Source organism: Westerdykella ornata (genome assembly GCF_010094085.1).
Source record: "Westerdykella ornata strain CBS 379.55 unplaced genomic scaffold EI97scaffold_1, whole genome shotgun sequence".
Lineage (NCBI taxonomy): Eukaryota > Fungi > Ascomycota > Dothideomycetes > Pleosporales > Sporormiaceae > Westerdykella > Westerdykella ornata.
Genome location: NW_022986851.1, coordinates 164,842 through 187,239, shown reverse-complemented (window position 1 = coordinate 187,239; position 22,398 = coordinate 164,842). Strand labels below are relative to the sequence as shown.

At 54.8% G+C, this 22,398-nt stretch overlaps 10 protein-coding genes across 10 annotated transcripts; 6 read left to right on the top strand and 4 right to left on the bottom strand.

Annotated features, from left to right (window-relative positions):
- The first annotated feature begins 68 nt into the window (after positions 1-68).
- EI97DRAFT_408755 (glutaredoxin) lies at positions 69-1,104 on the top strand. The gene is made up of 3 exons (XM_033796652.1): positions 69-414; positions 463-742; positions 856-1,104. Exons 1-3 carry the CDS (start codon positions 388-390, stop codon positions 1,029-1,031), a joined length of 483 nt encoding a protein of 160 aa, XP_033658172.1. The 5' UTR covers positions 69-387; the 3' UTR covers positions 1,032-1,104.
- Positions 1,105-1,156: 52 nt separating this feature from the next.
- On the top strand, positions 1,157-2,835 carry EI97DRAFT_3650 (uncharacterized protein). The gene is made up of 4 exons (XM_033795016.1): positions 1,157-1,175; positions 1,221-1,731; positions 1,785-2,575; positions 2,643-2,835. Exons 2-3 carry the CDS (start codon positions 1,434-1,436, stop codon positions 2,555-2,557), a joined length of 1,071 nt encoding a protein of 356 aa, XP_033658171.1. The 5' UTR covers positions 1,157-1,175; positions 1,221-1,433; the 3' UTR covers positions 2,558-2,575; positions 2,643-2,835.
- On the top strand, positions 2,580-2,996 carry EI97DRAFT_3592 (uncharacterized protein). Its single transcript, XM_033794932.1, has one exon. The coding sequence runs from the start codon at positions 2,741-2,743 to the stop codon at positions 2,954-2,956; it is 216 nt and encodes a 71-aa protein (XP_033658170.1). The 5' UTR covers positions 2,580-2,740; the 3' UTR covers positions 2,957-2,996.
- EI97DRAFT_428727 (cytochrome c peroxidase mitochondrial precursor) lies at positions 2,688-4,610 on the bottom strand. Its single transcript, XM_033797278.1, has 3 exons — positions 3,855-4,610; positions 3,678-3,799; positions 2,688-3,625 (listed from the first exon to the last, which is right to left on the bottom strand). Exons 1-3 carry the CDS (start codon positions 4,262-4,264, stop codon positions 3,036-3,038), a joined length of 1,122 nt encoding a protein of 373 aa, XP_033658169.1. The 5' UTR covers positions 4,265-4,610; the 3' UTR covers positions 2,688-3,035.
- Positions 4,611-5,214: 604 nt separating this feature from the next.
- On the bottom strand, positions 5,215-6,105 carry EI97DRAFT_346432 (uncharacterized protein; the record flags this gene model as incomplete). Its single annotated transcript, XM_033794788.1, has 1 exon — positions 5,215-6,105. A coding segment is annotated over one exon (891 nt), but the record flags the coding sequence as incomplete, so codon positions are not given.
- Positions 6,106-7,067: 962 nt separating this feature from the next.
- On the top strand, positions 7,068-9,041 carry EI97DRAFT_408744 (MFS general substrate transporter; the record flags this gene model as incomplete). Its single annotated transcript, XM_033796651.1, has 6 exons — positions 7,068-7,282; positions 7,348-7,537; positions 7,597-7,787; positions 7,843-7,957; positions 8,008-8,380; positions 8,430-9,041. Exons 1-6 carry the CDS (start codon positions 7,267-7,269, stop codon positions 9,039-9,041), a joined length of 1,497 nt encoding a protein of 498 aa, XP_033658167.1. The 5' UTR covers positions 7,068-7,266.
- Positions 9,042-9,754: 713 nt separating this feature from the next.
- EI97DRAFT_3381 (uncharacterized protein) lies at positions 9,755-10,166 on the bottom strand. The gene has a single exon (XM_033794740.1). It carries the CDS (start codon positions 10,073-10,075, stop codon positions 9,860-9,862), a length of 216 nt encoding a protein of 71 aa, XP_033658166.1. The 5' UTR covers positions 10,076-10,166; the 3' UTR covers positions 9,755-9,859.
- EI97DRAFT_388574 (uncharacterized protein) lies at positions 10,157-13,369 on the top strand. Its single transcript, XM_033796187.1, has 3 exons — positions 10,157-10,368; positions 10,481-11,877; positions 11,964-13,369. The coding sequence occupies exons 1-3, from the start codon at positions 10,317-10,319 to the stop codon at positions 13,059-13,061; spliced, it is 2,547 nt and encodes an 848-aa protein (XP_033658165.1). The 5' UTR covers positions 10,157-10,316; the 3' UTR covers positions 13,062-13,369.
- Positions 13,370-13,728: 359 nt separating this feature from the next.
- EI97DRAFT_388573 (DAO-domain-containing protein) lies at positions 13,729-16,721 on the top strand. Its single transcript, XM_033796186.1, has 3 exons — positions 13,729-14,703; positions 14,784-15,043; positions 15,104-16,721. Exons 1-3 carry the CDS (start codon positions 14,174-14,176, stop codon positions 16,483-16,485), a joined length of 2,172 nt encoding a protein of 723 aa, XP_033658164.1. The 5' UTR covers positions 13,729-14,173; the 3' UTR covers positions 16,486-16,721.
- A 163-nt stretch (positions 16,722-16,884) lies between these two features.
- On the bottom strand, positions 16,885-20,424 carry EI97DRAFT_428721 (cell morphogenesis protein-like protein Sog2). Its single transcript, XM_033797277.1, has 4 exons — positions 19,898-20,424; positions 19,695-19,806; positions 17,774-19,639; positions 16,885-17,706 (listed from the first exon to the last, which is right to left on the bottom strand). The coding sequence occupies exons 1-4, from the start codon at positions 20,113-20,115 to the stop codon at positions 17,188-17,190; spliced, it is 2,715 nt and encodes a 904-aa protein (XP_033658163.1). The 5' UTR covers positions 20,116-20,424; the 3' UTR covers positions 16,885-17,187.
- Between the last annotated feature and the right edge of the window lie 1,974 nt (positions 20,425-22,398).

The window sequence follows — 22,398 nt, the reverse complement described above, 5'->3', positions numbered from 1 at the left end:
GACTGACAAAGGAAGAATGAACCTTTAGACGAATGGAGACGTAGACCTACACATCTACACAGTAGTAAAAGCTACTCTCTACTTGGGCAATGCTAGCTCCAGCCACTTGTAAATTTCCAAGCACAAGAGGGTTCTCAGTAGCGGACCGTTGCGGGAATTTGGAGCCGTTCGGAATCAGGAACTATTGACGGAATGCTCTTCGTCTTGCGAAACATAATATCAGCCTTGGAAGATTCATGCCAATGTCTGGTAGTTGGTGAGGCAGGTGGTGGCGAGTGGTAGATGCTACTATTTCTAATTGCTGTACAAGTGGCTTGGCATTTGACCTCATCCGAACTTCAGCAATCACAAGCCTTTGCACCCTGAGCAGAATCCACATCGATCAACATGTTTTCAAGGACAGCTTTCACAGCCGTGAGTATCTACATAAATACAGAGCCATATCTTCTAACACCAACACAGGCGGCTCGAACCGCAAGCAGAACTACGCGCGTCCTCGCTTCATCGAGACTTCCGCCACGCTTCCCGACGGCGCAACAAATTCGCCTGCTATCCGATGAAGTCAGACAAGCAATTGATCGAGCGGTAGAGTCGTCGCCGGTGGTTTTGTTTATGAAGGGAACGCCAGAAACCCCTCAATGCGGATTCTCAAGAGCTACGATACAAATTCTTGGTATGCAGGGTGTGGATCCGGCAAAGTTCACTGCGTTCAACGTGCTGGAGGACAACGAGCTTAGGCAAGGTAAGGGGCTATTGTCATGGAAATGCCATGGATCCTGCGTTGGAGGGACCTATATTGGAATCCCCCCATTCTCCTGAAGTGGGGTTTGAGACAGGACTAACTGAATTCCTCAGGTATCAAAGAATACTCGGATTGGCCCACTATACCTCAGCTCTACGTCGATAAGGAATTCATTGGTGGCTGCGACATCCTCATGACGATGCACCAGGACGGATCATTGGCCAAGCTGTTGGAAGAGAAGGGCGTGCTTGTGCCGGCCGAAGAGCCGAGCGCTGACGCCTCGAAATAGGGAGATTGTGAGGGTGGTGCTCCTGTAGTATTATAGCATGTATGTTACGACAATGCACAAGGTTAATCTCTACCATGCTATCGCGAGCTGGAAGCTCACCTGGTCACATGCGCTTCACCGGCTATGTCCGCGTTCAGTCTACACGTAAGTGCATTGCATGCCTATAAAATTGCACTTACGGGAGTATAGAACCCTCGAAGTCACACCGAGCACCTGCTTTGCAAGATGTCCACCTGCGCACGGGTCGTTGGAGCCGCGGGACACGTGACCGACAATACTTCCAGCGCTCCTTCCTCACCATTCGGCTCGCCCGTTGCCGCACTCTTGAGGCCATCGTTTCTTATCAGTCCTCTAGTCTCACTACCAGCCTTGTGATCTCGCTGCCTCCTTCAGCCATCTGCCATGGCTTCACTGCGCCCAGTCATGACAACGGTGGACACCATCACTCCCGCACGCCGCAAGGCGACCGGTGATATCCGCCAGAAAGGGCCGCAGCCTTCCAAAGCGAAGCTATCCGTTTCTGCTGCCAGTGTCTTCCATCGCCACCCGGTCAAATCCATAAATACATCTACTTCGAAGACAGGTCCGAATGGTGGGGTCGTGGGCTGGCCTCAACGCGGAGAGGGGAATGGAGACGTGCTGCCTGGCAAGCAGAATGCACGCGGCTCTGCTCAGCATCCTCTTGCTGTCTCATTCAATGGCAAGTGATGGTCAGTCGTTTTCCCACCCTAGCTACGCTAAACTGCAATGCAGAGGCTACCGAAGATTATCGCACGGCTGTCTACAATGCTGTGGCCTCGAAGATAAATGAGACGCATGATGCACTCGTTGAGCAACTGCATAGCTCCAACATATTGCCCGTCGAAGACCTAGACGGAGATTATGCTTCCTCCTCTTCCCTCAACCTGACACGAGCGACGCATCTTGTGCGTGAGATTGAATACCTGTATCTTCCGCTGGGCACCACGACTCTGAATTTCACACACCAGGGCGAGGACGGCGAACGTTCAACCATAAAAATGAGCCTTGACGAACGTCTCACCTTATTCGAAGAACATGTCAGAACGGAGGAGAAAGAGACCATGATGCTACAAACTCAGTGGGAAAGGGTGCTTGGCGAGATCTGGAATTGCGGAGTGCAGCTGCTGGGGAATGAGAGGATGAGTGAGCTTCTCCACAGCGAGAAGGATCCACCACTTCACGGAGAGCCATCACTGTTTGTCCCAGAGGAAGGAGACTGCCCGCAACCACCAATCAAGGAGCGGGAAAAGGACAAGAAGCGTGTGTCATTCCACCCCTGCAGCACAGAGCCTCTTCCGACGTTTCTCAATCACCCGCCGACCGCGGCACGAATTTTGCCTCACTCTCCGGAAGCACCTGTTCAAGAAGTGAAATCGCTGGAAGGAAACATCGACAGCTTGGGCGCGGAACAGATGAAGGAGTTGGAACGCTTGGCTCATGACCAGGGGAAATGGTTTGAAGCCAAGATCAAGCAGCTGGTAGCTGTCTGGAAGGCAGAGATCTGATATCTAGCTGTCGTTCTTGTGGGTATCGCAATCTCGTAAGTGTCTGCCTTGACCGCACGGACGTACTCTACTGACAATCTCTTAGGCAAGGCAAGATACCAATGCTCGCACATGAAAAAAAGCATCTGTCTTTACTATATATTTCACCACTTACCATGCGGCTTGTTCGCCGCGACATGACTAATGTGCGTTGCAGTGTGGTGTATGGCACACGCCATCCCGGTCCTACTTTTTGCGAACCCTGAAGCTCGAGAGTGGTGTCACAACATGATTTCGAAACTGAGTTGGGTGGGAAATTACATGGATATCAGCTATCAGACATTAAAATACAAGAACCGGAGAAGCAAATCTATACTCCACCCAGCTCCTTGTCGCTCACATGCAGAGTCTCAACCCTAGTCTAAGAAGGAGATCTACTATCTGACAGATACCTGATCGATGCTTCATGCCGTCTACCCAATCTATCCGCAACAATACTCTAATCGAAAGAGCTCTTGAACGTCCACCTCTGGTCCTCGGAAACGGTGAAGGGAACGCCCAACTCAAACAGTTTGAGCACCGCATCCGCAAACTCTTTGAAGAAGACATCGTTATCCTTGGCATAACGCTCAGCATGCTTGCGGAAGGTCTTATCCTTGACAATTTCCATGTCTGTCGGCAGCATCATCAAGCTCTTCGTCTTGACATCCTCGTACTGTTTGGGACCATTCCACTTCTTCCACTGCCACTTCTCCTCCAGCAGCAACTTATAGTAGTCGTTCGTCAGGGTGGTGGGGGAGAAAGTCCACGGGCCATCGTAGCCCGAGCGATCGGTGTGGCAGCGGCCCAGGGCGTGGGCGCCAGACAAAGCGACCATCTCGCGGTCATCAAAGCCCATGCGGCCGAAAATGGCGCGGATGTGCTTGCGGTCCTTGGACGCGTCGGGGAGACGGCCGTCGGGTGTGCAGAAGGAGACGTCGCGGTCAGTCCGGCCAGGGCGGAATGGGATCTTGGGGCCTTGCATTTCTTGGATGGCGCAGATGCCGCTGAGGATCCAGAGGTCGGAGTAGGAGATCCAGGGGAATTGCTCTAAGCCCAGGGTTAGCCACTGGTGGAAGAGGCGGGAAGGAAAGAAGCGTACCTTTGATGGGCTCAAGGAAGTCCCGGGCAGCCTTGAGGCCGGCATTGGCGCCGTGGTCACCTTCGGGAGCGAACCTCATGGTGGCGCCATTGGAGCCTCCAGTCCCGGTCTCAGCATCGTACCTACTTCTTGTTAGCACCGCTGACGAAGAACAGTTTCCTGCGAGCATCTACGTACGTTCCAGAAGCGTGCCATGCCAACCGCAGAAGCACAGGGCCGTAGCTCCCATCATCATAGTCATCCTCATCCTGGAGCTTCTTCGCAACCGCATCATACACCTTCTGATAGTCCTCGTACTTGGGCACAAAAGGTCCCTTCGCCTTGGCTTCCTGACCGAACAACTCTGGCTTCTGCCTGTACAGACCGTATCCAGCAGCTAGCGTGAGCAGGCCTACGGCTCCCCAGAGCATGCCCTTCGGGTTGCCCTCGTACTTCTCCTTGGGCTCGCTCTCCGAGGCATATCCGCGGGATTGCGCGCGGAAAGCGTACTGGGGAACGGCATAGCGGGCGGAGCGGGCGGAGGGGGTGCGGAGGTTTGGCCCCGCTGTGCGGAGAGCGCGTGTGAAGGTTCGGGATGCGGAGGCCATTGCGAAGAAGTGCTTATCTGGCGACTACCTCGGTGATGGGTGCGGGAGATGAGGAATTGGGGGCTCCGGATGACGGCGACAACCTCTCCAGATAACAATTGATGGATGTCCTCTGAGCAACCGAGGATAGGTATGAAATGAGCGGATACAGGAGCGGCGAGGCGAACAACGGTCAATCGTGGGGATTGAGGTGGTGTTGACAGCTTTAACGGGAAAGGGTTGTGCCACTTGCCGAGCTCCCGTGGAAAGGCCGTTGAATCTTCGAACGGATTCCAGCGCGCCATTCCTGGTATAGCCGACCGCGCCCTCTTATTGGCAGAAGCCTTGTACAGTCAGCGAAAATCAGTTCATTAGATCTGGAACGTTGAATGTTATCTAATCCAGATGTTTTGAGCAATCCCGGCGACATGTTGCGACATTGCTACGACTGGAATATTTGATTCGCCAGCGCCCATGCACAGAAAAGACTGGTACACACTATGCTTACGAAAATGAAAGACTGGAAATCCTACATATGCAAGGCAATCTGGATTGCTTGTTGCACATCTTCTATGTAGGCCGCAGAGCCTCATACCGGAGTAGATGATGCTTTCATCTGATATCAATCCGTTGGCATGTGTTACACAGTACGGGAACTCCTTATTATAAGCATGTGGTAGTACTTGCACTTGATTATAACCTCGACAAGTTCGAGAAACACGGTATTTCGTCGTTGGATGTCGGCCATTATTGACGTTCTTCCGTCCGCACCATGACTGGTGCAGGGTGGTCTAGACACGAGGTTCTTTGGAAACACGAATCGCTCCTCGCGGCCGACATGAATGACCCAACATGGACAAGGCGCTCTCTAATAACGCATGGTCTACGGAGTACCCTCTACTGGAAAACATCTCTAGTCGCTGCTATTAGGCTATGCCAGGTATAGGCCGAGTTACGTTGAGGCTTCGTCGCAACTGCTCCACCTCCAGCTCCAGCTTCGGTCTCAGTTGCATCCACGAAGAGTTCTTTGGCTCTCTGGGAATAGCAATTGCCCGTAGGAACGAGGGACACTTCTCCATTTCCTGCAGAGTGATGGGCGGCGAGAGCTGAAGGGCCATGTTCACGAAATACTCCCTGCGCTGGGCTTTCCTACATGAATTGTCTTGCCTCTTCTCTGTACGGCAGGTAACCTCCCATCGCTCCATGTCGTGAGCAAATCGACGTCGGCGTGCGGCTGCGTCACTTTTCGTAGTCGCCCACGAACCCGCATCGGCGGGCCATGGAGCCGGGTTCTCACGGCTTCGCTGTGCATATTCTTCAACTATTGCTTGGACGTCCCGTCGTAGGTAAACAATCTTATGAGGCCTCTGCACAGAGGACCAGCTTTGGGCAAAGTACGGGGCCACTCCTGCGTAATTCCCCCACGAGTCGATATAGGCAAAATCGAGACAGCTCTGGAGATAGAACAGGTCCTGACCGTTCTGATCTCTGAAGAATGGCACTGTCTCCTCCTGTGGGATTGTCTTGGATTGGAAGCAAGCCTTGCACCACCGGCGGAGAAAGGCCCAATACGTCTTCCTGCTAGCTGAACGGCCGCAGCTCATGCAACCAGTGCCGTGTCGCAAACGGGCGTATTGGAACTCGCTGAGGTCTGACGGCGGTTGAGGAAGTGCGTGTCCAAAGCAGTTGATTCTACTATGCTTCCAGACCATGGGGTTGTCTCTCAGCAAGCGGTAAAACGGAGCGACGTCTTGGTACAATTCAAGCAGCAGGGCAGGGTGACAGTAACAGAGTATCAGAAACCAGCAATCGATGTCCAGGGATCTCCCCACAGGCCGGTTCACCCGAAATCTGCATGGCCTGGTTCGTCTTCTTGTAGGAAGATCGGCCCCTGGGTTCACGGAATCATGTGTCAACCTACGCTGGGTAGCCGCACGGTTGGGTGCGACGTCGACATGCCCAGCAGATATCCACTCGCACACGGTCAGCGCCGGAGGAGAGTCTGGACCCCGTCCTTGGGTTTCCTGGCTGGCCTTTCGCTTGCGGGACGACGTCAAGGCAATAATGGCGTGGTCCCCCTGGCTGAACTGTGGTCGACAGTCGAGGACGGCATCGACGGTTTGAGGAGTCACTGGACTATGGGTGGAATGTTTGGATACTCTGAAAGCGGCGAGTTTCGAGTTCACCATGTCCCACTGGGGGTCGGAAGTTGTTGCGCGGAGGAAGGCCAGACGTCGCGGCATGAAGAACCCATGGGAAGAAGCGTCTCTGCCAAGTTCCACATTGGACCGTGTGATTGGCTCGGATGCTGACTCAGCAGCTACTCCCAAGCAACCGAAGCAATTGCCTTCCAAGGTTCCGTTGAGCCCGGGGAAACGCCATGGCGCCTCCTAACGGCCGCTCCGCCGGTGAACCATGGACGAAATCAAAGTAGCGGAAGAGAGGCCTGTGTCCTTGGTGTGCAATATTTTACTGTGTACGGAGTATTGTGTACTCCGTATGAAAAAGGACACTCCGGTTGCCTGTGAGCCCAAGGGCAAAACCCCCGATTTCTCGTCTGAAGCTTGCACACGCACGCCATCCTCGCCAGGCGATCCATCGCTCAATTATGAACCCCAGAATATCCCTTGTTACTGGGCTAACCCCATGGATCCCCATTCACCCTCGTCGGTAACCCCATGCTCCGTGGGCCCCGTTTCCCCGCTTGATTCTGCTTCCCAACCTTAACTTCTCCGACCTCGGGTGGCTCGTGACCGCGGATGGCCGTCTCCCTTTGGGAAAGTGTGCCACCCATGGAGGAGATCGCACAACACGCCAGCAGAAGCTGACGCCAGTCAGCATCCGACTACTCGGAAAACAGACTTTGTTAATCCCTTCCTGCCTCGGCCACCGCCTTCTGTAACCCCTTGCACTTTTAAGTAGAGCACTGCCGCGTCAACTCCTGAAGCTCTTCTGCACTCCTACACTCAACATAGACTATCTATCACTAATAACGGGCGGCAGAGTGGAGGACAAGCGGAAAGATGCTGGACACAGAAAGTGAGTGAGCATGCTCCCATCTGAATCCCCGTGCCCCAGCATGCGCTAACATGAGGCCACTCCAGAGAGCGCTGTTGCGCCAACCGCAGAAGCCGAGCAGCATGTCCCCCCAAAGTATGACGGCTACGATGACGAGGCCGTGGTTGAGCCCATTCAGTGCCCGGCGCACACGACCGAGAGAAAACTAGTAACCAGGATTGATCTCCATGTCATTCCGTTTCTCTGCATCATGTACCTCCTGGCTTTTCTCGACAGGTACTCTTCCTCGCAGCCCGGGATTCGGAATGAGAAATACTGATCACGGGCTTACACAGAGTCAACATCGCGAATGCCAATGTATTCGGCCTATCCAAGGAGCTGAACATAGCGAACGGCAACAAGTACAATACTGCGCTTGTCATCTTCTTCGTCCCCTATATCCTGTTCGAGATTCCCTCAAACATCCTTCTGAAGAAGCTGAAGCCCAGAGTCTGGCTCTCGCTGTGCATGTTCGGTTTTGGACTTGGTGCGTTGGAGTCGGGACATTGCGCCAAACGTATAACTTGACTAATGCAGTCTAGTTACGCTTCTCCAAGGCTTCGTAAAGAACTACTCGGGCCTCTTGGCTACTCGTTTCTTCCTGGGTGTGTTTGAGACGGGCATGTTTCCGGGAGCGTTCTATTTGATCGGCATGTGGTAAGTAATTGCAACGCACTTGTCGTCTGCCAGACCACCAACAGCTTTAGGTATCGTCGTCATGAAGCTCAACGCCGCTACACATTCTTTTTCTCCAGCACCACCCTCGCAGGTGCCTTTGGTGGACTTCTTGCTAGCGCAATTGGCAAAATGGACGGCATACGGGGCTACCAAGGCTGGCGCTGGATCTTCATCTTGGAGGGTCTCCTGACAGTTATCGTGTCATTCTTCTTCTACTTCCTCCTTCCCAACTTCCCTGAAGAGGCAAAGTGGCTCCGCGAGGATGAGAGAGCATTCGTCAAAGCCCGGCTTCAACTCGATCAGGGCTCGTCAGCAGCTGAACGGCCCATCAAAGTCAGGGACGTGATCAATGCGTTCAAGGATATCAAGATCGTCGTCGGTGGTTTCATGTATCTGGGTCTTGTAAGTCGCTCATCCGACTTGTGCAAGTCTTCCTCTAATCCGCCCACAGATCGTCCCCGCCTACGGCTACGCCTACTTCAGCCCCGGCATTATCCAAGGCTACGGCTACAGCCCGATCCAGACGCAGCTCCACAGTGTTCCCCCATGGGCTGCCGCCTTCGGTTTCGCCATGGTCATCGCGTGGGCCAGCGACCGCCTCCAGCACCGCTTCCTCTTCACCATCTTCCCCATCTGCGTCGCCATCGCGGGCTTCGCCATCCTCCTCGCCGTGCACGACAACCGCCAGGTCCAATACGCGGCGCTCTTCCTCGTCGCCATGGGCGCCTACACGGCCATGCCCGTCATCGTCTGCTGGTTCAACATGAACCTCGGAGGGCACCACCGACGAGCCATCGGATCGGCGTGGCAGGTCTCGTTTGGCAACATTGGCGGCATCATCGCCGTGTATGCGTTCCTGAAGAAGGATGCGCCCAAGTATATCCCCGGGTATTCCATCAGTGTGGCGTTTGTGTGCCTGAGCGCCATCAGCTGCTTGGTGTACTTTGTGCTGTGTTCGTGGCAGAATCGGAAGAGGGAGAGGACGGCGAGGGATGTGGGGTTGACCGAGTATGAGAAGACGGAGCTGGGGGATATGAATCCGGATTATCGGTATCTGCTGTAATGGGAAGCGGTACTCTGTAGAGTTGTGCTGTTTAGATGGGTTAATAAAAGGGGCGGGAATTATAGAGGTATGAGGATATCGAGAGAGGTCAAGGCGTAGGATGCCATGGCTCCTGCGTAATGAATCATCTGGTCAACAGCAACACTTTCCCACCTTTTCCATGAATCGCGGTGGGCTCTGCCATTCGGACTCTACATAGTACTGACAAGCAGATTTTGTTGGGCTCAGCAATGATTGAACTAGGCATCTGGCCCCGAAGTGTGGATGATGGCAACAGAAAGACTTTGCCTTCCCTGCATCGTCCCCTTCAATGGCTAATAATCCTTGGGTCTTCTTCGGGTGCGTACCTACGCTATGCTAGTAGTCACTACTGGTACCGACGGTGCAGTGGTAGGAACCAGCGGTCGTTAAAGACAGCGACAACGGAAAGGCCCTCCGAATGTTGCTACGACTGGTGGGATTTTGAGCATTCCGAGTTTCGCTCGACGACTGGTGGGTCTGTTGAGTCAAGCTCAGACGCTGGATACCGGCGGTGTCTGGAAATCAACCGTTTGACAGCCGGAGGCCTGGAAACGATCGAGGAAGTCAAGCAACCGTTGCAGCTGTGAATGATTCCGAGTGCGATGCTGTGTATTAAGCTGCGTAGACGGGCTTTTGATTCTGGTGGAGTTTCCAAGTCCGAGCAAGGCGCATCCGACAGCGAGGAAGGGAGAGAGACGGACAAAAAGCTACACAACTGCACTTTGGACGTACGTCTACAAGTACCTTGTCGCTACTGTTATACTGTGTACGACTTTGAGATTTTCCGAGTTCTAGACTCATCCAATGGCCCCATGCGTGCAGGTCGGATGTCGATTTAACCTGAAGGCGTAGCACGTGGATCTGCCGGTCGGTTCCTCTAGCGACGCCTTATCGCAACGACGCCCGGCCTGAGTGGATGCGAGTGGACCTCTTGAACTCTTGACGGCAAGACGCTGGAGATGGGAGCTGAAGACAGGGCTGCACGAGACCCAATAGCACACCGCGCAGTACATATCGCTGGCTCCGAGAGGGGAGGCGAGGCGCAGCAAGCAGCAATGTGATGGAACCTTCGCCTTCCCAGTTCCTACCCAGAAGCGCGTTTCACGTGCAAGACCCTGGCATAGATATAGATTGCCCCAAGTCTCTGGGCAAGGTCCCTGCCAGGAACGTCCAGTCTTTTCTGTTCCTCCAGTGCAAGTCACACACTCACACCCTCCCTCATTGCTCTGCTACCTAACGTAGTACGACGTAGGAATGAAATACGGCCACACGCTGGTCCAGCGTTCCATTCCCGAGTGGGGTCACTGTAAGTATTATTAGCCATCCCACTTCTCCCCCCACGTGGCCCCAATTGCGCCCGAGGCTCTCGTAAGGTTCCTGCAGCGCCCAGACTGACGTCTTCCCCCCGCCATATCTAGACAACATCGACTACGACTACCTCAAGGACCTCATCAAGCAGCACACCACCCCAGGCCACGGAACCGCTCTCTCCATCCCCGGCCAGGGCTCTACCACCGAAACCGCGTTCCGAGACACCTTCTTCCAAGTCCTGAAAAGCCAGCATGACCGCATCAACCTGTTCGTCAAGAGCAAGAGCGGCGAGATCGAACGACGATTAGACTACATTGGTCGCCAATTGGCACAGCTGCAGGCGCGCCAGCCCTCCACAGGGCCATTGCCCGCCAGAGCCGTCGAGAACTATGCCAGAATCGACGCCGATGCACACCGCGCCGGCGAGGAGATCCGCTCGCTGTCGCGCTTCCAGACCGCCCAGCGGACGGGCTTCTACAAGATCCTGAAGAAGTACAAGCGGTGGGCCAAGGACCATGAATTGGAACGCCGCTTCAAGGCTGATGTCATTGGCCGCGCCGACAGCTTCTTCCATCTGGACCTGGGCTTTCTGCTGGAAAGGTACATCGAGGTTCTGGATGCGCTGAGGGACGCGTTGCCGAGACCGGATGAAATCAGTCCGAGGATTGAGGCGCTGCAGTTGAGCGCTGCATCGAGGCTGTTCAAGGCTACCGAGAGGGGCGATCCGATTGATTTCGATGTCGCTGTTGGTGCTGTGCCGTTGGGAACGCAGGGAACCAGGGCGACGTACTGGATACATCCCGATCACATCGTTGAAGTCGAGATTCTGCTGCTTCAGCACCTGCGGCCCTTTGCGAAGCCTCACGCTGCTGTTATGTCTCCTAGACGCTCTCGACAGGCCTCACCGTTCCGTCACAGACCGGCTACGGGTGTCGAGGATGAGGTAGGCTTTGTCGTCTTGGACGAGCCGCATGCTTTTGCTCGGAGGCAGAATGGGTGCCCCGTTGGCGCCAGTGAAGAGGTAGCCGGTGCTACGCCGTTTAAGGCGGCTGGTCTTGTGAAATGGACCTCCATGGAACCTGCCGCTGCAGTCACGCAACAAGACGCGAAGCCGAATGCATCGATAAGCCCAGAGACCATCACGGTCACCAAACTCAGAAAAAGACAGATTGAAGCGTTGCTGACCTCTGATGCAACTGCGCATGACGAAAGGGCTGCGGTCCAATCGTGGCTTCGAGCTTCAAAGGATATCCTGCCCATTGCCAGCGTGGGCTCCAAACGCACCCGTTTCCTTGGGCTCAACAACAGTACCATGAGGGGCAAGTGGGCGGTGCTGGACAAGGACATCACAATGGATAGGTCCTTGCCTGCATGCTTGTGCAGCAATCAACCGGGTCGTGAAGAGAGAGCTGTCTCTTCACAGTTTCCCTATGCCGTCCTGGAAGTTAGGAGTGAGGGTGCGCAGTCAACCGAGTTGATCCAATTGCTTGACTCCAGCCACTTGGTATGCCGCTCACAGTTTGGTTGGCATCGCCTGCGCGAGCCATCCAAAGGTCCGGTCAAAATCTACAGCTTGCTGACGTTTCCTAGGTTGAAAGGGTCCGCGGCTTCTCTTTGGAAGCTCATGCGGTTTGGATCTGCTGCAGACCAGACAACATGTCCCGCCCGGCATGGATATCCTTGCTCGAGAACAAGGACATTCGCAAGCTTCCGGAGCCCGTGAAGAGACAACGTCGCAAAGGCACCACCAGCACAACCGACTCGGGTTCCGCCCCTACCCCCTCTGGGACCTCGACGTCGGCAACTGCGGCCACGAGTCCACATCATTCCCATACTACTGAGGCATCCATACCAGGGTTTACGGAGCCACCACCCTTACGTGCATTCAAGAAAAAGAAGAAACAGTACTCTGAGTATTTTGAATCCGATAATACGCTTGCGCCGCAGGGGACACAGCGCTACTGGAACGAATACGACAACCCCGAATCAGAAGACGAAGGCTATTACATCTACCTTGACCCCAACGCCTCAACCAAGCTCCCTGGCCAAGAACTCTTCGAGGCCGTCCTGCGCAGAGCTCGAGCTCTCCTACGATTCAGGAAGGAAGAAGAAAGCGTGTCACGCGTCTCAACCGCCAACACGGCCTCGAGCGTCGACGATGAAGATACAAGCGACGAATCCCCCCTCGCAACCCCAGGACGTCCCGACTACGGGACTCTTCCTTTCCCCGCGCGACCCCAACGCCGCTCCTCCAGAAAAGGTTACGTTAGCTCCCTCCTTAGCGCCTTCAGCAGCCGCTGGCGCGCCGACGACGAAGAAGACGCTCAAGCACTCGGCTGGCAGGATCCACGCGCGCGCGAAGCCCTCCTCATCGAAATCCACACGCGGCATCGCGAGCGCGAAATGGCCATCCTGAAGCTCTACTCGAGCCTCGTCGCAGCGGCGGCCATCATCGACATCATTCTGGCCGTACTGGTGACGACGAGTCGCAGGAAGTTGAAGGGACAGGTCGACATTGCGGTCCTGCTGGGGGTGGTGGCAAATCTTGTGCTTGTGCTTGTTGCGGTGACGAGTTTCTGTCAGAGGAGGGAGAGGGTTGGGTGGGTGCATGGGTTTGCTTTGGGGAGTCTGGTGGGTGGGATGGTGATGGTGGATGCGGTGTTGCTAAAGTGGGCTGTTGTGCCGTGAGGGAGGGGTGAGTGCGGAGTTTGGGTGTTGCCTTCCTTTTCTTTTTCAAGTCGGATTGCTGTTTATTCTTCCATTGGCGTTTGCAGCTGGATACCATTGCGCGCATGATAATGTCAATGTCACGGCTGATGTAGAGCTTAGCGTTAGATGATCAAGAGAGCGAAGGATGCTGGGAGGAGTAGATGAACCAGATGGGATATACGACATGCCGACTAGAGATAGATACAAGACGTTGCCTACAATCCGATATTGAGCCATGTAGTCCGCACCGCACGATATGCTCTATAAATCCCTGGAATTGAGGCGAGCTTTGTTACTGTATAAGTCCACTCGATATCTAAAGTTACCTATGTAGTTGAAGATAGCATGTGATCGCCACTAGGGCTAGGAATATCGAAAGACGGTGAGCTCTACTGTACTGTGTAGGAGTACGAGACATATGCGAAAGGGAAAGAAAAATACCTCATACTGTGTATAGCCCATACGATTCTTACCCAGCTATGATCATATGATATGGATCCATACTCCCCCGTGCCCCTTCCACAGGCTCACATACTCTCGGTCTGCTCCGCGGCCTTCTTGGCGCTCCTCGGGGTGCCTTTGCCCGACCCGGCGAGGCACAGCCAGCAACGCCAACCCCGGCGCCGATCTCCCCCCGTCTGTCGTCATCCCTCACTCAAAAGGTTGAACAGGACCTGCATCTTCAATTTCTATAGCCACAACCTCGCCAAAGCGTGCTCGTGGTGCCCGGAAAATTTTGGGAGGAAACCCCTCGACGTGTTTCTCTGATTTCAAACCAAGAGTGAAAGAGTGGGCGTTTGTCCGGGTGCGAAAAGCAGCTTTGAGCGGCCGCGGTACGGATTGAAAAGGGAATTGGCAATTGGTACTCCGTATACGGGGAATCGAGGCCAGGGCGAAAGGGAATTGGGAGGGTACCAATAAGTCTTCTGCATGTGGTTTTAGGGGCTTGGGGGACCGAGTTTGAGGGCAGTTGTTATTTATCTTTGCTTGGGACTCTTCGTTTATTTTCGTTGCTTCTTTTCTTCTTTCTTCCCATCTTTCTTCGTCCCCCATCCCTCGACGTCTCCTCGACCTACTTGACCCTGCCCGCAATGGCCACTCGCCGAACCACCCGCCGACTCCTCAAACCGCTCCTCTACACGACCGCTGCCGGCCTTGCAGGCGGCGCCGCCCTCTACGTCGCATACCGCCCGCGCGACATCCCGGGGCTCGAAGCCGCCCAGGTCCCGCCCCCGACGTACGGAGAGGGCGGTGTATTGAAGCCCCCGCAGTTCCCGAGGGTGAAGAGCAGGGACGAGCAGATTGAGGCGTTGAAGCGGAGTAATCCGTCCAACTTCACCAAGAACACTAGGTTATTAGCGGGCAAGTGGGGGAAGAATGACGATACAAAGAGTGCGAATGCGACAGAAGACGCTGAGGGAGGCGAGGAATACGATCTACTCGTCATCGGAGGAGGCGCGACGGGTTCAGGTATTGCGCTGGATGCGGCGACAAGGGGACTCAAGGTTGCCCTTGTGGAGAGGGATGATTTCAGTAGTGGCACGAGTAGTAAGAGCACCAAGCTGGTGCATGGTGGGGTGAGGTATTTGGAGAAGGCCGTGTGGAATCTGGATTATAATCAGTGGGTTGTCCCGTTTCCCCAGGTTTCAGCTCGTGAGGGGATTATTCAATAAGGTGCAGACGGCTGATATATTGCCATAGGTACTTCCTCGTCGTGGAAGCACTCCGCGAACGTCGCTACTTCTTGGATACGGCGCCCCATCTGAGCTCCTGGCTCCCCATCATGATCCCCATCGAGAAGTGGTGGCAGGTGCCCTATTTCTGGGCAGGCACCAAGTTCTACGATTTCCTGGCCGGGTCCGAGAATATCGAGAGCTCGTACTTTTTGACCAAGAGCAAGGCGCTGGATGCCTTTCCCATGCTAAAGAAGGAGGGCCTGTTTGGCGCCTTGGTGTACTATGGTAGGACAAATATCTCGCGAAATAGTTCAGAGTCGAGGACATAAAACTGACAATTTCCAGACGGCGCACACAACGATTCCCGCATGAACGTCTCCCTCGCCATGACGGCTGCCCTCTACGGCGCCACCGTCGTCAACCACATGGAAGTGACCTCGCTCGAAAAGGACGCCAACGGCCGCCTCAACGGCGCCCGCGTCAAAGACCGCATCCCCGAGCTCAGCGGCAAACCCGCGCAAGAATTCTCCATCCGCGCCAAAGGCATCATAAACGCCACGGGCCCCTTCACCGACTCGATCCGCAAACTGGACGATCCGAGCGTCGAAGAAATCGTAGCACCCAGCTCGGGTGTCCACGTCATTCTCCCCGGCTACTTTTCTCCCTCCAACATGGGCCTCATCGACCCTTCGACCTCGGACGGCCGCGTCATCTTCTTCCTCCCCTGGCAAGGCAACACCATTGCGGGCACCACCGACACCGCCTCAACCGTGACCAAGGACCCCGTAGCGGGCGACGACGAAATCGACTGGGTCCTCAACGAAATCCGTCACTATCTGCAACCTGACATCCGCGTCCGCCGCTCCGACGTCCTGGCCGCCTGGTCCGGCATCAGGCCCTTAGTCCGTGACCCGAAAAAGGCCAAAACCGAGGGTCTAGTCCGGAATCACCTCATCACCACCTCGCCCTCGGGCCTGCTCACCTGCTCGGGAGGAAAATGGACCACTTACCGACAAATGGCCGAGGAAACCGTCGACGAAGCCATCAAGGAATTCCACCTCGCCCCCAAACCGCTGCCCAACCCCCCGCGCGTCTCGGGCACCGAAATCAAGGACGAAGCCCCCCTAGACGGGACCTGCCAAACCCATCGGGTCCGCCTCATCGGCGCGCACGGGTACAGCAAAACGCTCTTCATCCACCTGATCCAGCACTTTGGCATCGAGACGGACGTGGCAAAGTACCTGGCGCAAGCGTACGGCGATCGAGCATGGAGCGTCGTCGAGCTCAGCTCGCCCACGGGCCGGACGTTCCCCGTCCGCGGCGTGCGCATCTCCCCTCTGTACCCGTTCATCGATGGCGAGGTACGGTATTGCGTACGGAACGAGTACGCGGAGCGCGCGACGGATGTACTTGCCCGGCGCATGCGGTTGGCATTTCTGAACGCGAGGGCGGCGCTCGAGGCGTTGCCGGGCGTGATCGATATCATGGCCGAGGAGTTGGCGTGGAGCGAGGCGAGGAAGGAGAGGGAGTGGAGGGATTCGGTGAGATTCCTGGGGAGTATGGGCTTGCCTAGGGAGAAGCTGGGCGTGACGAGGAGGGAGGTGGAGAGCGGGAAGCTGGGCTGGGGAGCGGATGCGGGGACTACCACGGGGACGCGGGAGTCGGCGGCGAGGTACCCGGCTGGTCATAATCCGGTCATGGGTTCGGAGGCTGGGGCGAATAGATAGGGGGGGCCTTCCTTGGGGTGGATTGCTGCTGATATTGTGACTGTTAGATTTGCTGGTTGGTCATCTACATAGATTTACTTCCCCTGTTGTAGCTACTTACTCAACCCGTCGACGTGTCGGACGTTGATCCTGATATCACTCCTCGCTGCATCTTAATTCTGGCTGTAACTGTACATAGCCCTCGTTTCTCTCTTTGTACATACCGCACTAAAGTCCAATTGCTAGAAAAAACCTCCTCATCCATACCAGCATCAGTCACGTCCACACTATCCCCTTTGCCGCTTGCTTCAAAACGTCCACCCAATTAGTCCATCGTGGTCAACGGCTTCCCCAACATCACCTCTCCATACACGACCGCATCGACAGAGCTAACAGCACATATACTTGATTTCACTGTCACGGGAAGAAAGGAGAACCAGTCGGCATTTCACAGCTACCTAGCTCTCACCCACTGATCCCATTCCCATGCCTGCGTACGTACGTCCATGACAGCTGCCTTCCCACTTTGAACTCCCCATCCATGATATGATCCCTTTGCCCATGCCCATAGAAACTCCTTGCATGCATCATACGTCGTCCCTTGGCAGAAAGAAACCCGTGCCGTGCCAGTTGGATACTGCCCGCCGAGAAGACTCCCAACGCCATCGCTAATTCTACGTTATTAAACCATAATACAAGTCATTATGCCACCCGCCCTCCCCATCAAACGCGCCTCGACTGCTGGCTCAACAGCCTATCCGCCCTCTCAAACACATTGATCGTGCTACTGGACCCCACAGGAGCATAGCTCGGCGTGTTCGGCACCGTCGCCTGCGCCGCCGCGCCCAGGGCCGCACTCAACAGCGGCGTAGCAGGCACCGGGGTGCCGTAGCCAGCGGAGCCGGAGCCGACACCAGTCGTCGAGTACGGTTGGGAATATGCCGACGTCGACGTGATGGTTGTGTTGATGGGGCCTGGGAACGACGAGCCGCTCGAAGCAGGCATCGCGGGTTTGGCGAATCTCGGCGGCTGCGTTCGAGAGGTAAAGGACGCCAGATGGGGTTGCGTCGTTGCTCCCGCGTTGTTAGCCGTGAGATGGGACCATGGAGAATCGTTGATGGCGAGGCTGGCGTCCTTGACCGTTCGGTGGAGCGGCTTGAGCAATTGCTTGACTTCTACTGGGCCGACAAGGCCCATGTTACGGCCTTCTTGACTACATGCACTCGCCAGATCGCCCCAAGCCTAATCGCGAAGTCAGTTCTTACAAGACGTTCAAGCGGCAAGAGTACGAGGAAATAGTGGAACCAACCTTGATGAAGGCCATGCAGAGCTGCCAGAAAACAGGCTGGCTTCTGCTATAGCTGTCCTTCAACTGCATTTGCGAGAGGCGGCGAGCCAGGGGTTCCATGCTGTCTTGCACCAGGTTGCTCTTCTCCACAAGTCCAGCCAGGACCTTGAGCTTCGGGTCGTCAATGTCAAGATCCCTTCGCAAAACCTCAAACTTCTCCTCCAAAGACCTCGTGATGATAGGGATGGTGTTCGCGCAGGCGTCGCAAGCAAGTTTGAGCTTGTCATACACCCGCTCAAAGTAGATGTCCTCATCTTGCTCGTCCAGAGTGCCATTCAGAGTGTTGGATCGTGACATGGCTGCCAGTGTGGCAAACGACTCTCCCGATCGCGGGGTGGCAGCACTAATGCTCGTCAACGTATTGGTGCGGCTATTGTCGTTGCTGTGGAGAATCACAGGCGGGGGTATCTGGTACGACACGTTCCGCTGAGGCGGTGAAGCCTGGAAACGTCGAACCTTCAACGGTCGGGCGCGGACTGTCGCATTTACATCTGAGCGCATACTCTTGCGGGGAGGGTCGCTGAAGACGGCACCCAGAATAGCACAAGCGTTCCTCATTTCAGCGAGACTGCCTTGCTGAAGGAGCAGATACGTCCGGAGGATTCGAGGGTCTACGCTTTGGGCAATCTCAGTCCGGTTCTCCGCAATAGACAAATTGATCGCCATGAACAGATCAAGACACTTCAGGGTGTACACGTAAATGCTTTGCGCAAGAGTGTTCGCTTCTTCCTCATCTTCTTCCGCAAGCGTATCGAAACGGCGCAACAAGTCATCCAAAGCGCGAATGTGTAGGTACGTCGAGGTAAAGCGGCGGTAGAAATCCTCCTTGCGATGAAGACTGTCCTGTGACCTATCAACCCGCATCATATGGGAAATGGTATCGTGTAGCTGGGATACGGCATACAGGAAATTCTTGGCGGCTTCAACAACGACATCGGGTTGTCGAGAACGTCTCTTGTGCTCACGAACATCGGAAAGAGGACGACTGGCCAAGCTCCTAACGGTCACATTGTCCCCGTAGCCAATGGCGGTTGCTGGACCCGACATCCCGTTGGGAACCGCGTTCGCATGTATAACATAACCCTGACTGAAACCTCTAAAATGGCTGGTTCTCTTCAGCTCGTCGACAAAGCCCAGATCGGTTGTCTTGTTGGTGTAAATTCCCATTCTCTTCTGCCTGTGGCTCACTGGTCCAGCACCTTCACTCTGGCTCCGATTCCTCTCGTTGGCGTTGTTCGACAAAATGAGTGGAGATATTTTCGGTCTCCGCGAGGTGATGTTGTTCTGGCTCGATTGGTTCCGGTAGTGCGATCTCGTCGGAATAGGCGGTGGGATCCCAGGTGACTCCGGCGGTTTCTCATTGAAGCCCTCCACGCTGCCAATGCTAGGCCTGACGGGAAACCGTCCGCCATTCGTTCGCCTTGAAGGACGGGGCGTCTCCGGATTACTTTCGGTCCAGCTCTCGTCCCCAGACGACTCTATCCGCAACTTCTCAGTCTCTACACGTTGCTTCTCCTTTGAACTCTGCAGCCTCATGAACTTCTTGACCTGCGTGGCTATGACCGCATCTCTTTCATTCTCATTCGCAGGGGACGGCGCATTTGCATTGATGCTGCATACCTCCGGCGGAGGGAATTTCAACGGATTGCCATCGAGCTTCAGCACCTGTAGACTATTGATATCGCCAAGACATACGGGGAGCTCCTCGATCCGGTTTTTCGCAATCGCCAGCACTTTGAGCGACGTCAGGTTCGCGATCCCGGGCGGAATGGCCGTTATGCGATTCCTGCTAACATCGAGAATCTCGAGCGAGGGCATTCCAAGAATCTGCATTTGGGTCAGACACCATCCCACTGTAAGTTGAAAGGGTCGTGCGACTGACGCATTCGGGGATCTCGCGCATCGAGTTGTAGCGCACGTTGAGATAGCGCAACCGCTTGCATTCTACCAGCCGTGAAGGAAGCGTCGTGAGGAGGTTATGCGAGAGGGCGAGTCTAGCTGTGTAAGCAACCTCTGCGCCTAGTGTACTCGATACAATCACGGCGGCCGGGCAATATGGAGTGGCAGGGGCAAATAGCGTCCAACCTTTCAATCTCGGCTCTGATCACATCTATGACCTCATCCGGCAGTTTCACAATGTTCTTGTGGCCCAAATCGATAGTGATTCCCGGTTGCTGCTGCTGCAATTCGCTCGTCGTTTGCCCGGCACGCTGGTCGATGTCCTCGCGAGACTGGCGGAGGATGTTTTGTGCGAGCGCCACCACCTCCTCGTCGGAGATGGACGTCGCGGTTTCGCTGCTCATGGTGAGCTGGACGGGGCGCGAACAGGGACCGTTTCGAAGGTGTCTGCGAGAAGGCACATGTTCCGTTGCGTCGTGATGCAGGTCAGGTACTCTGTCGTGGTGTGGTTGTCGGCCTGGAACACGCCAGGGACAGGCTTGGCGATAGATAGGCTAGACTCGTTAAGGGATAGTTTCAAACGTTCAAGTTCCATAGGGCGGGGAGCCTCAAGTCCCGCAAACGGCCACGGTGCCTGCACACCAACTGCATGGTGATGGACTGTTGAGCGATGTAAAGTACAATTTCTCAAGTTGCCACTTGGAGTCCAGAAGGTACGCACTGGGTGGCATCGGCGTCTACCCAGCTATGAGACTAGTTCAAATTGAGCCCCAAGCCGGAGCGTTGTACCATGATATTATCACCACAGTGCCATCGGTTGTGAAGGGCGTCATCTTCAAGAAGACGTAGACTAGACGGTATAAGAACATCTCGATCAGTAACGTCCAAGTCCAGTCCCCCGCTTCCTGGAGCATAAGGCATTCTTGCCGAATCGCAACACCGACACAGAGACGTAACATGCATCAAGGTTTGCGATATAGGTGCACTTGTACTGCATCATGTCTGCAACAATCAATGGTCACGTACCACTTCATCATTCGTCCTCTATTATAATGCTATGATATAGGGCGGCAGGTACAGTCTGCCTAAGCAACCAATATCTCACAGACATCTCCATCGTAGCCAAGCTCATGTATCACTAGAAATTTTCCGGTGTTGTCTGCCAGATCAATACAAGGAGAGAGGGGAGAGATCAGCACCAGCTACCTCAACCACTTCATCCTTTGCTGTTATCAGAGCAGACGGGACTTATGAAGGATTCTCATCTTGTAAAAGCAGCATGCGGTTCCCCTAGCTATCGCACACCACGCATCTCTTCCATATCCCCACAAGGAATGCCCTCACCCCACCCGACTCCATCCTATCACATCCCCTCATGGCGATTATCATTCCTTCTCCACCGATGATAAGCTCACGCACATCCCCTCTAGTTAGAGACCCATCACAACCCCAGCAGTCCTTCTGGATATTCGCCCCCGCATTTATCACTCTCACCAACATCGACCCCAGTGTCCGGCCGTACGGGTGCATGACGAATCTGAATGATGTCGTAGCAGCTCGGCACTTCTCACCGGGAAAAACGGCATTCCGCTCGGCTTCGCGTCCATCATTCCTCGCTTAAGTACATGCGTGCATGCTCGTCTTTGCTGATCGTGCGCCGTTTGACCTTGTCCAGTTCTGGGTGGTGCCGCACCAGGGACTCGGGATCATGGATGCACGATGATGCTCTACCAAGGCCCTCCACGTCTCTATTATTAATTAAGGTAAATGAAAGCGTGCGCGTGTTACCGGGTTCAGAATCACGCTCTCACTATCAAAATCGCTCGGCACGCAAGAAAAGTCGATCGCGGGCGAGGGTGGTAATATATATTGCATGGCTGCATGGGGGCACACGGAGGTTCAACCGCGGGAGATGTAAGGATCAGGAAGGTGGTATGTGTGGTTTTGGAATTATGGGGTGAGGGGGTGGAAGGCGGATGTGCAACTGCTATCAGTCGGGGGTTTGAAGACGTGGATGGGATGTCGGGGGATGGGTTGGCGTGATGGGGACGGGGATGGAGAATGGTGAGGTGGTTGGGTGAAGAACGGAAGGGCTTGGATGAGGCTCTCGTTGGAGATCTATGACTGTACCCTGCTTACTTTTCTCTCGGCTTAGTTGTCCCTCCAGGCTTCTTTTGCCCATTTGGCTTTGTAAGAGGACGTGTAACTTGGTAGGGCGGTAGGGCTTTTTTGTTCCAACCTTGGAATTCTCAACGTCAAAGGTGCAGGTGTGGAGCAACTTCCCCAGCCTCGCTAACATCTTGACCCTTCTAGAAGCCTTCCCTTTCGGTTTATCGATAACAATACAAGACCTCACCTCAGGGCTGCTGCAATTCTCCAACCTCACTGCATTCTTCCTTTTCCCTTCGATTACTAGGCTACAACAAATATTGAGATGGGCCAGACGCTTTCGCAATTCCCACTAACCAGTTACCCTACTTGCCCTACCGCCTAACCCCACACTCACAACCCCTAGGCGTATCTCCACACCAATCTGAATAACATGATAAGACACGGCAATAGCAAATCGAATCCACGTGCCTCGCTCCTCCTCTTTTTTTTGCCCAAGCTACCACGTCACTGCCACGGTCCTTGCTGTAGAAGCCCCGTGTTAATTTCTATATCCGGAACCGAACACGAGCCTCGTC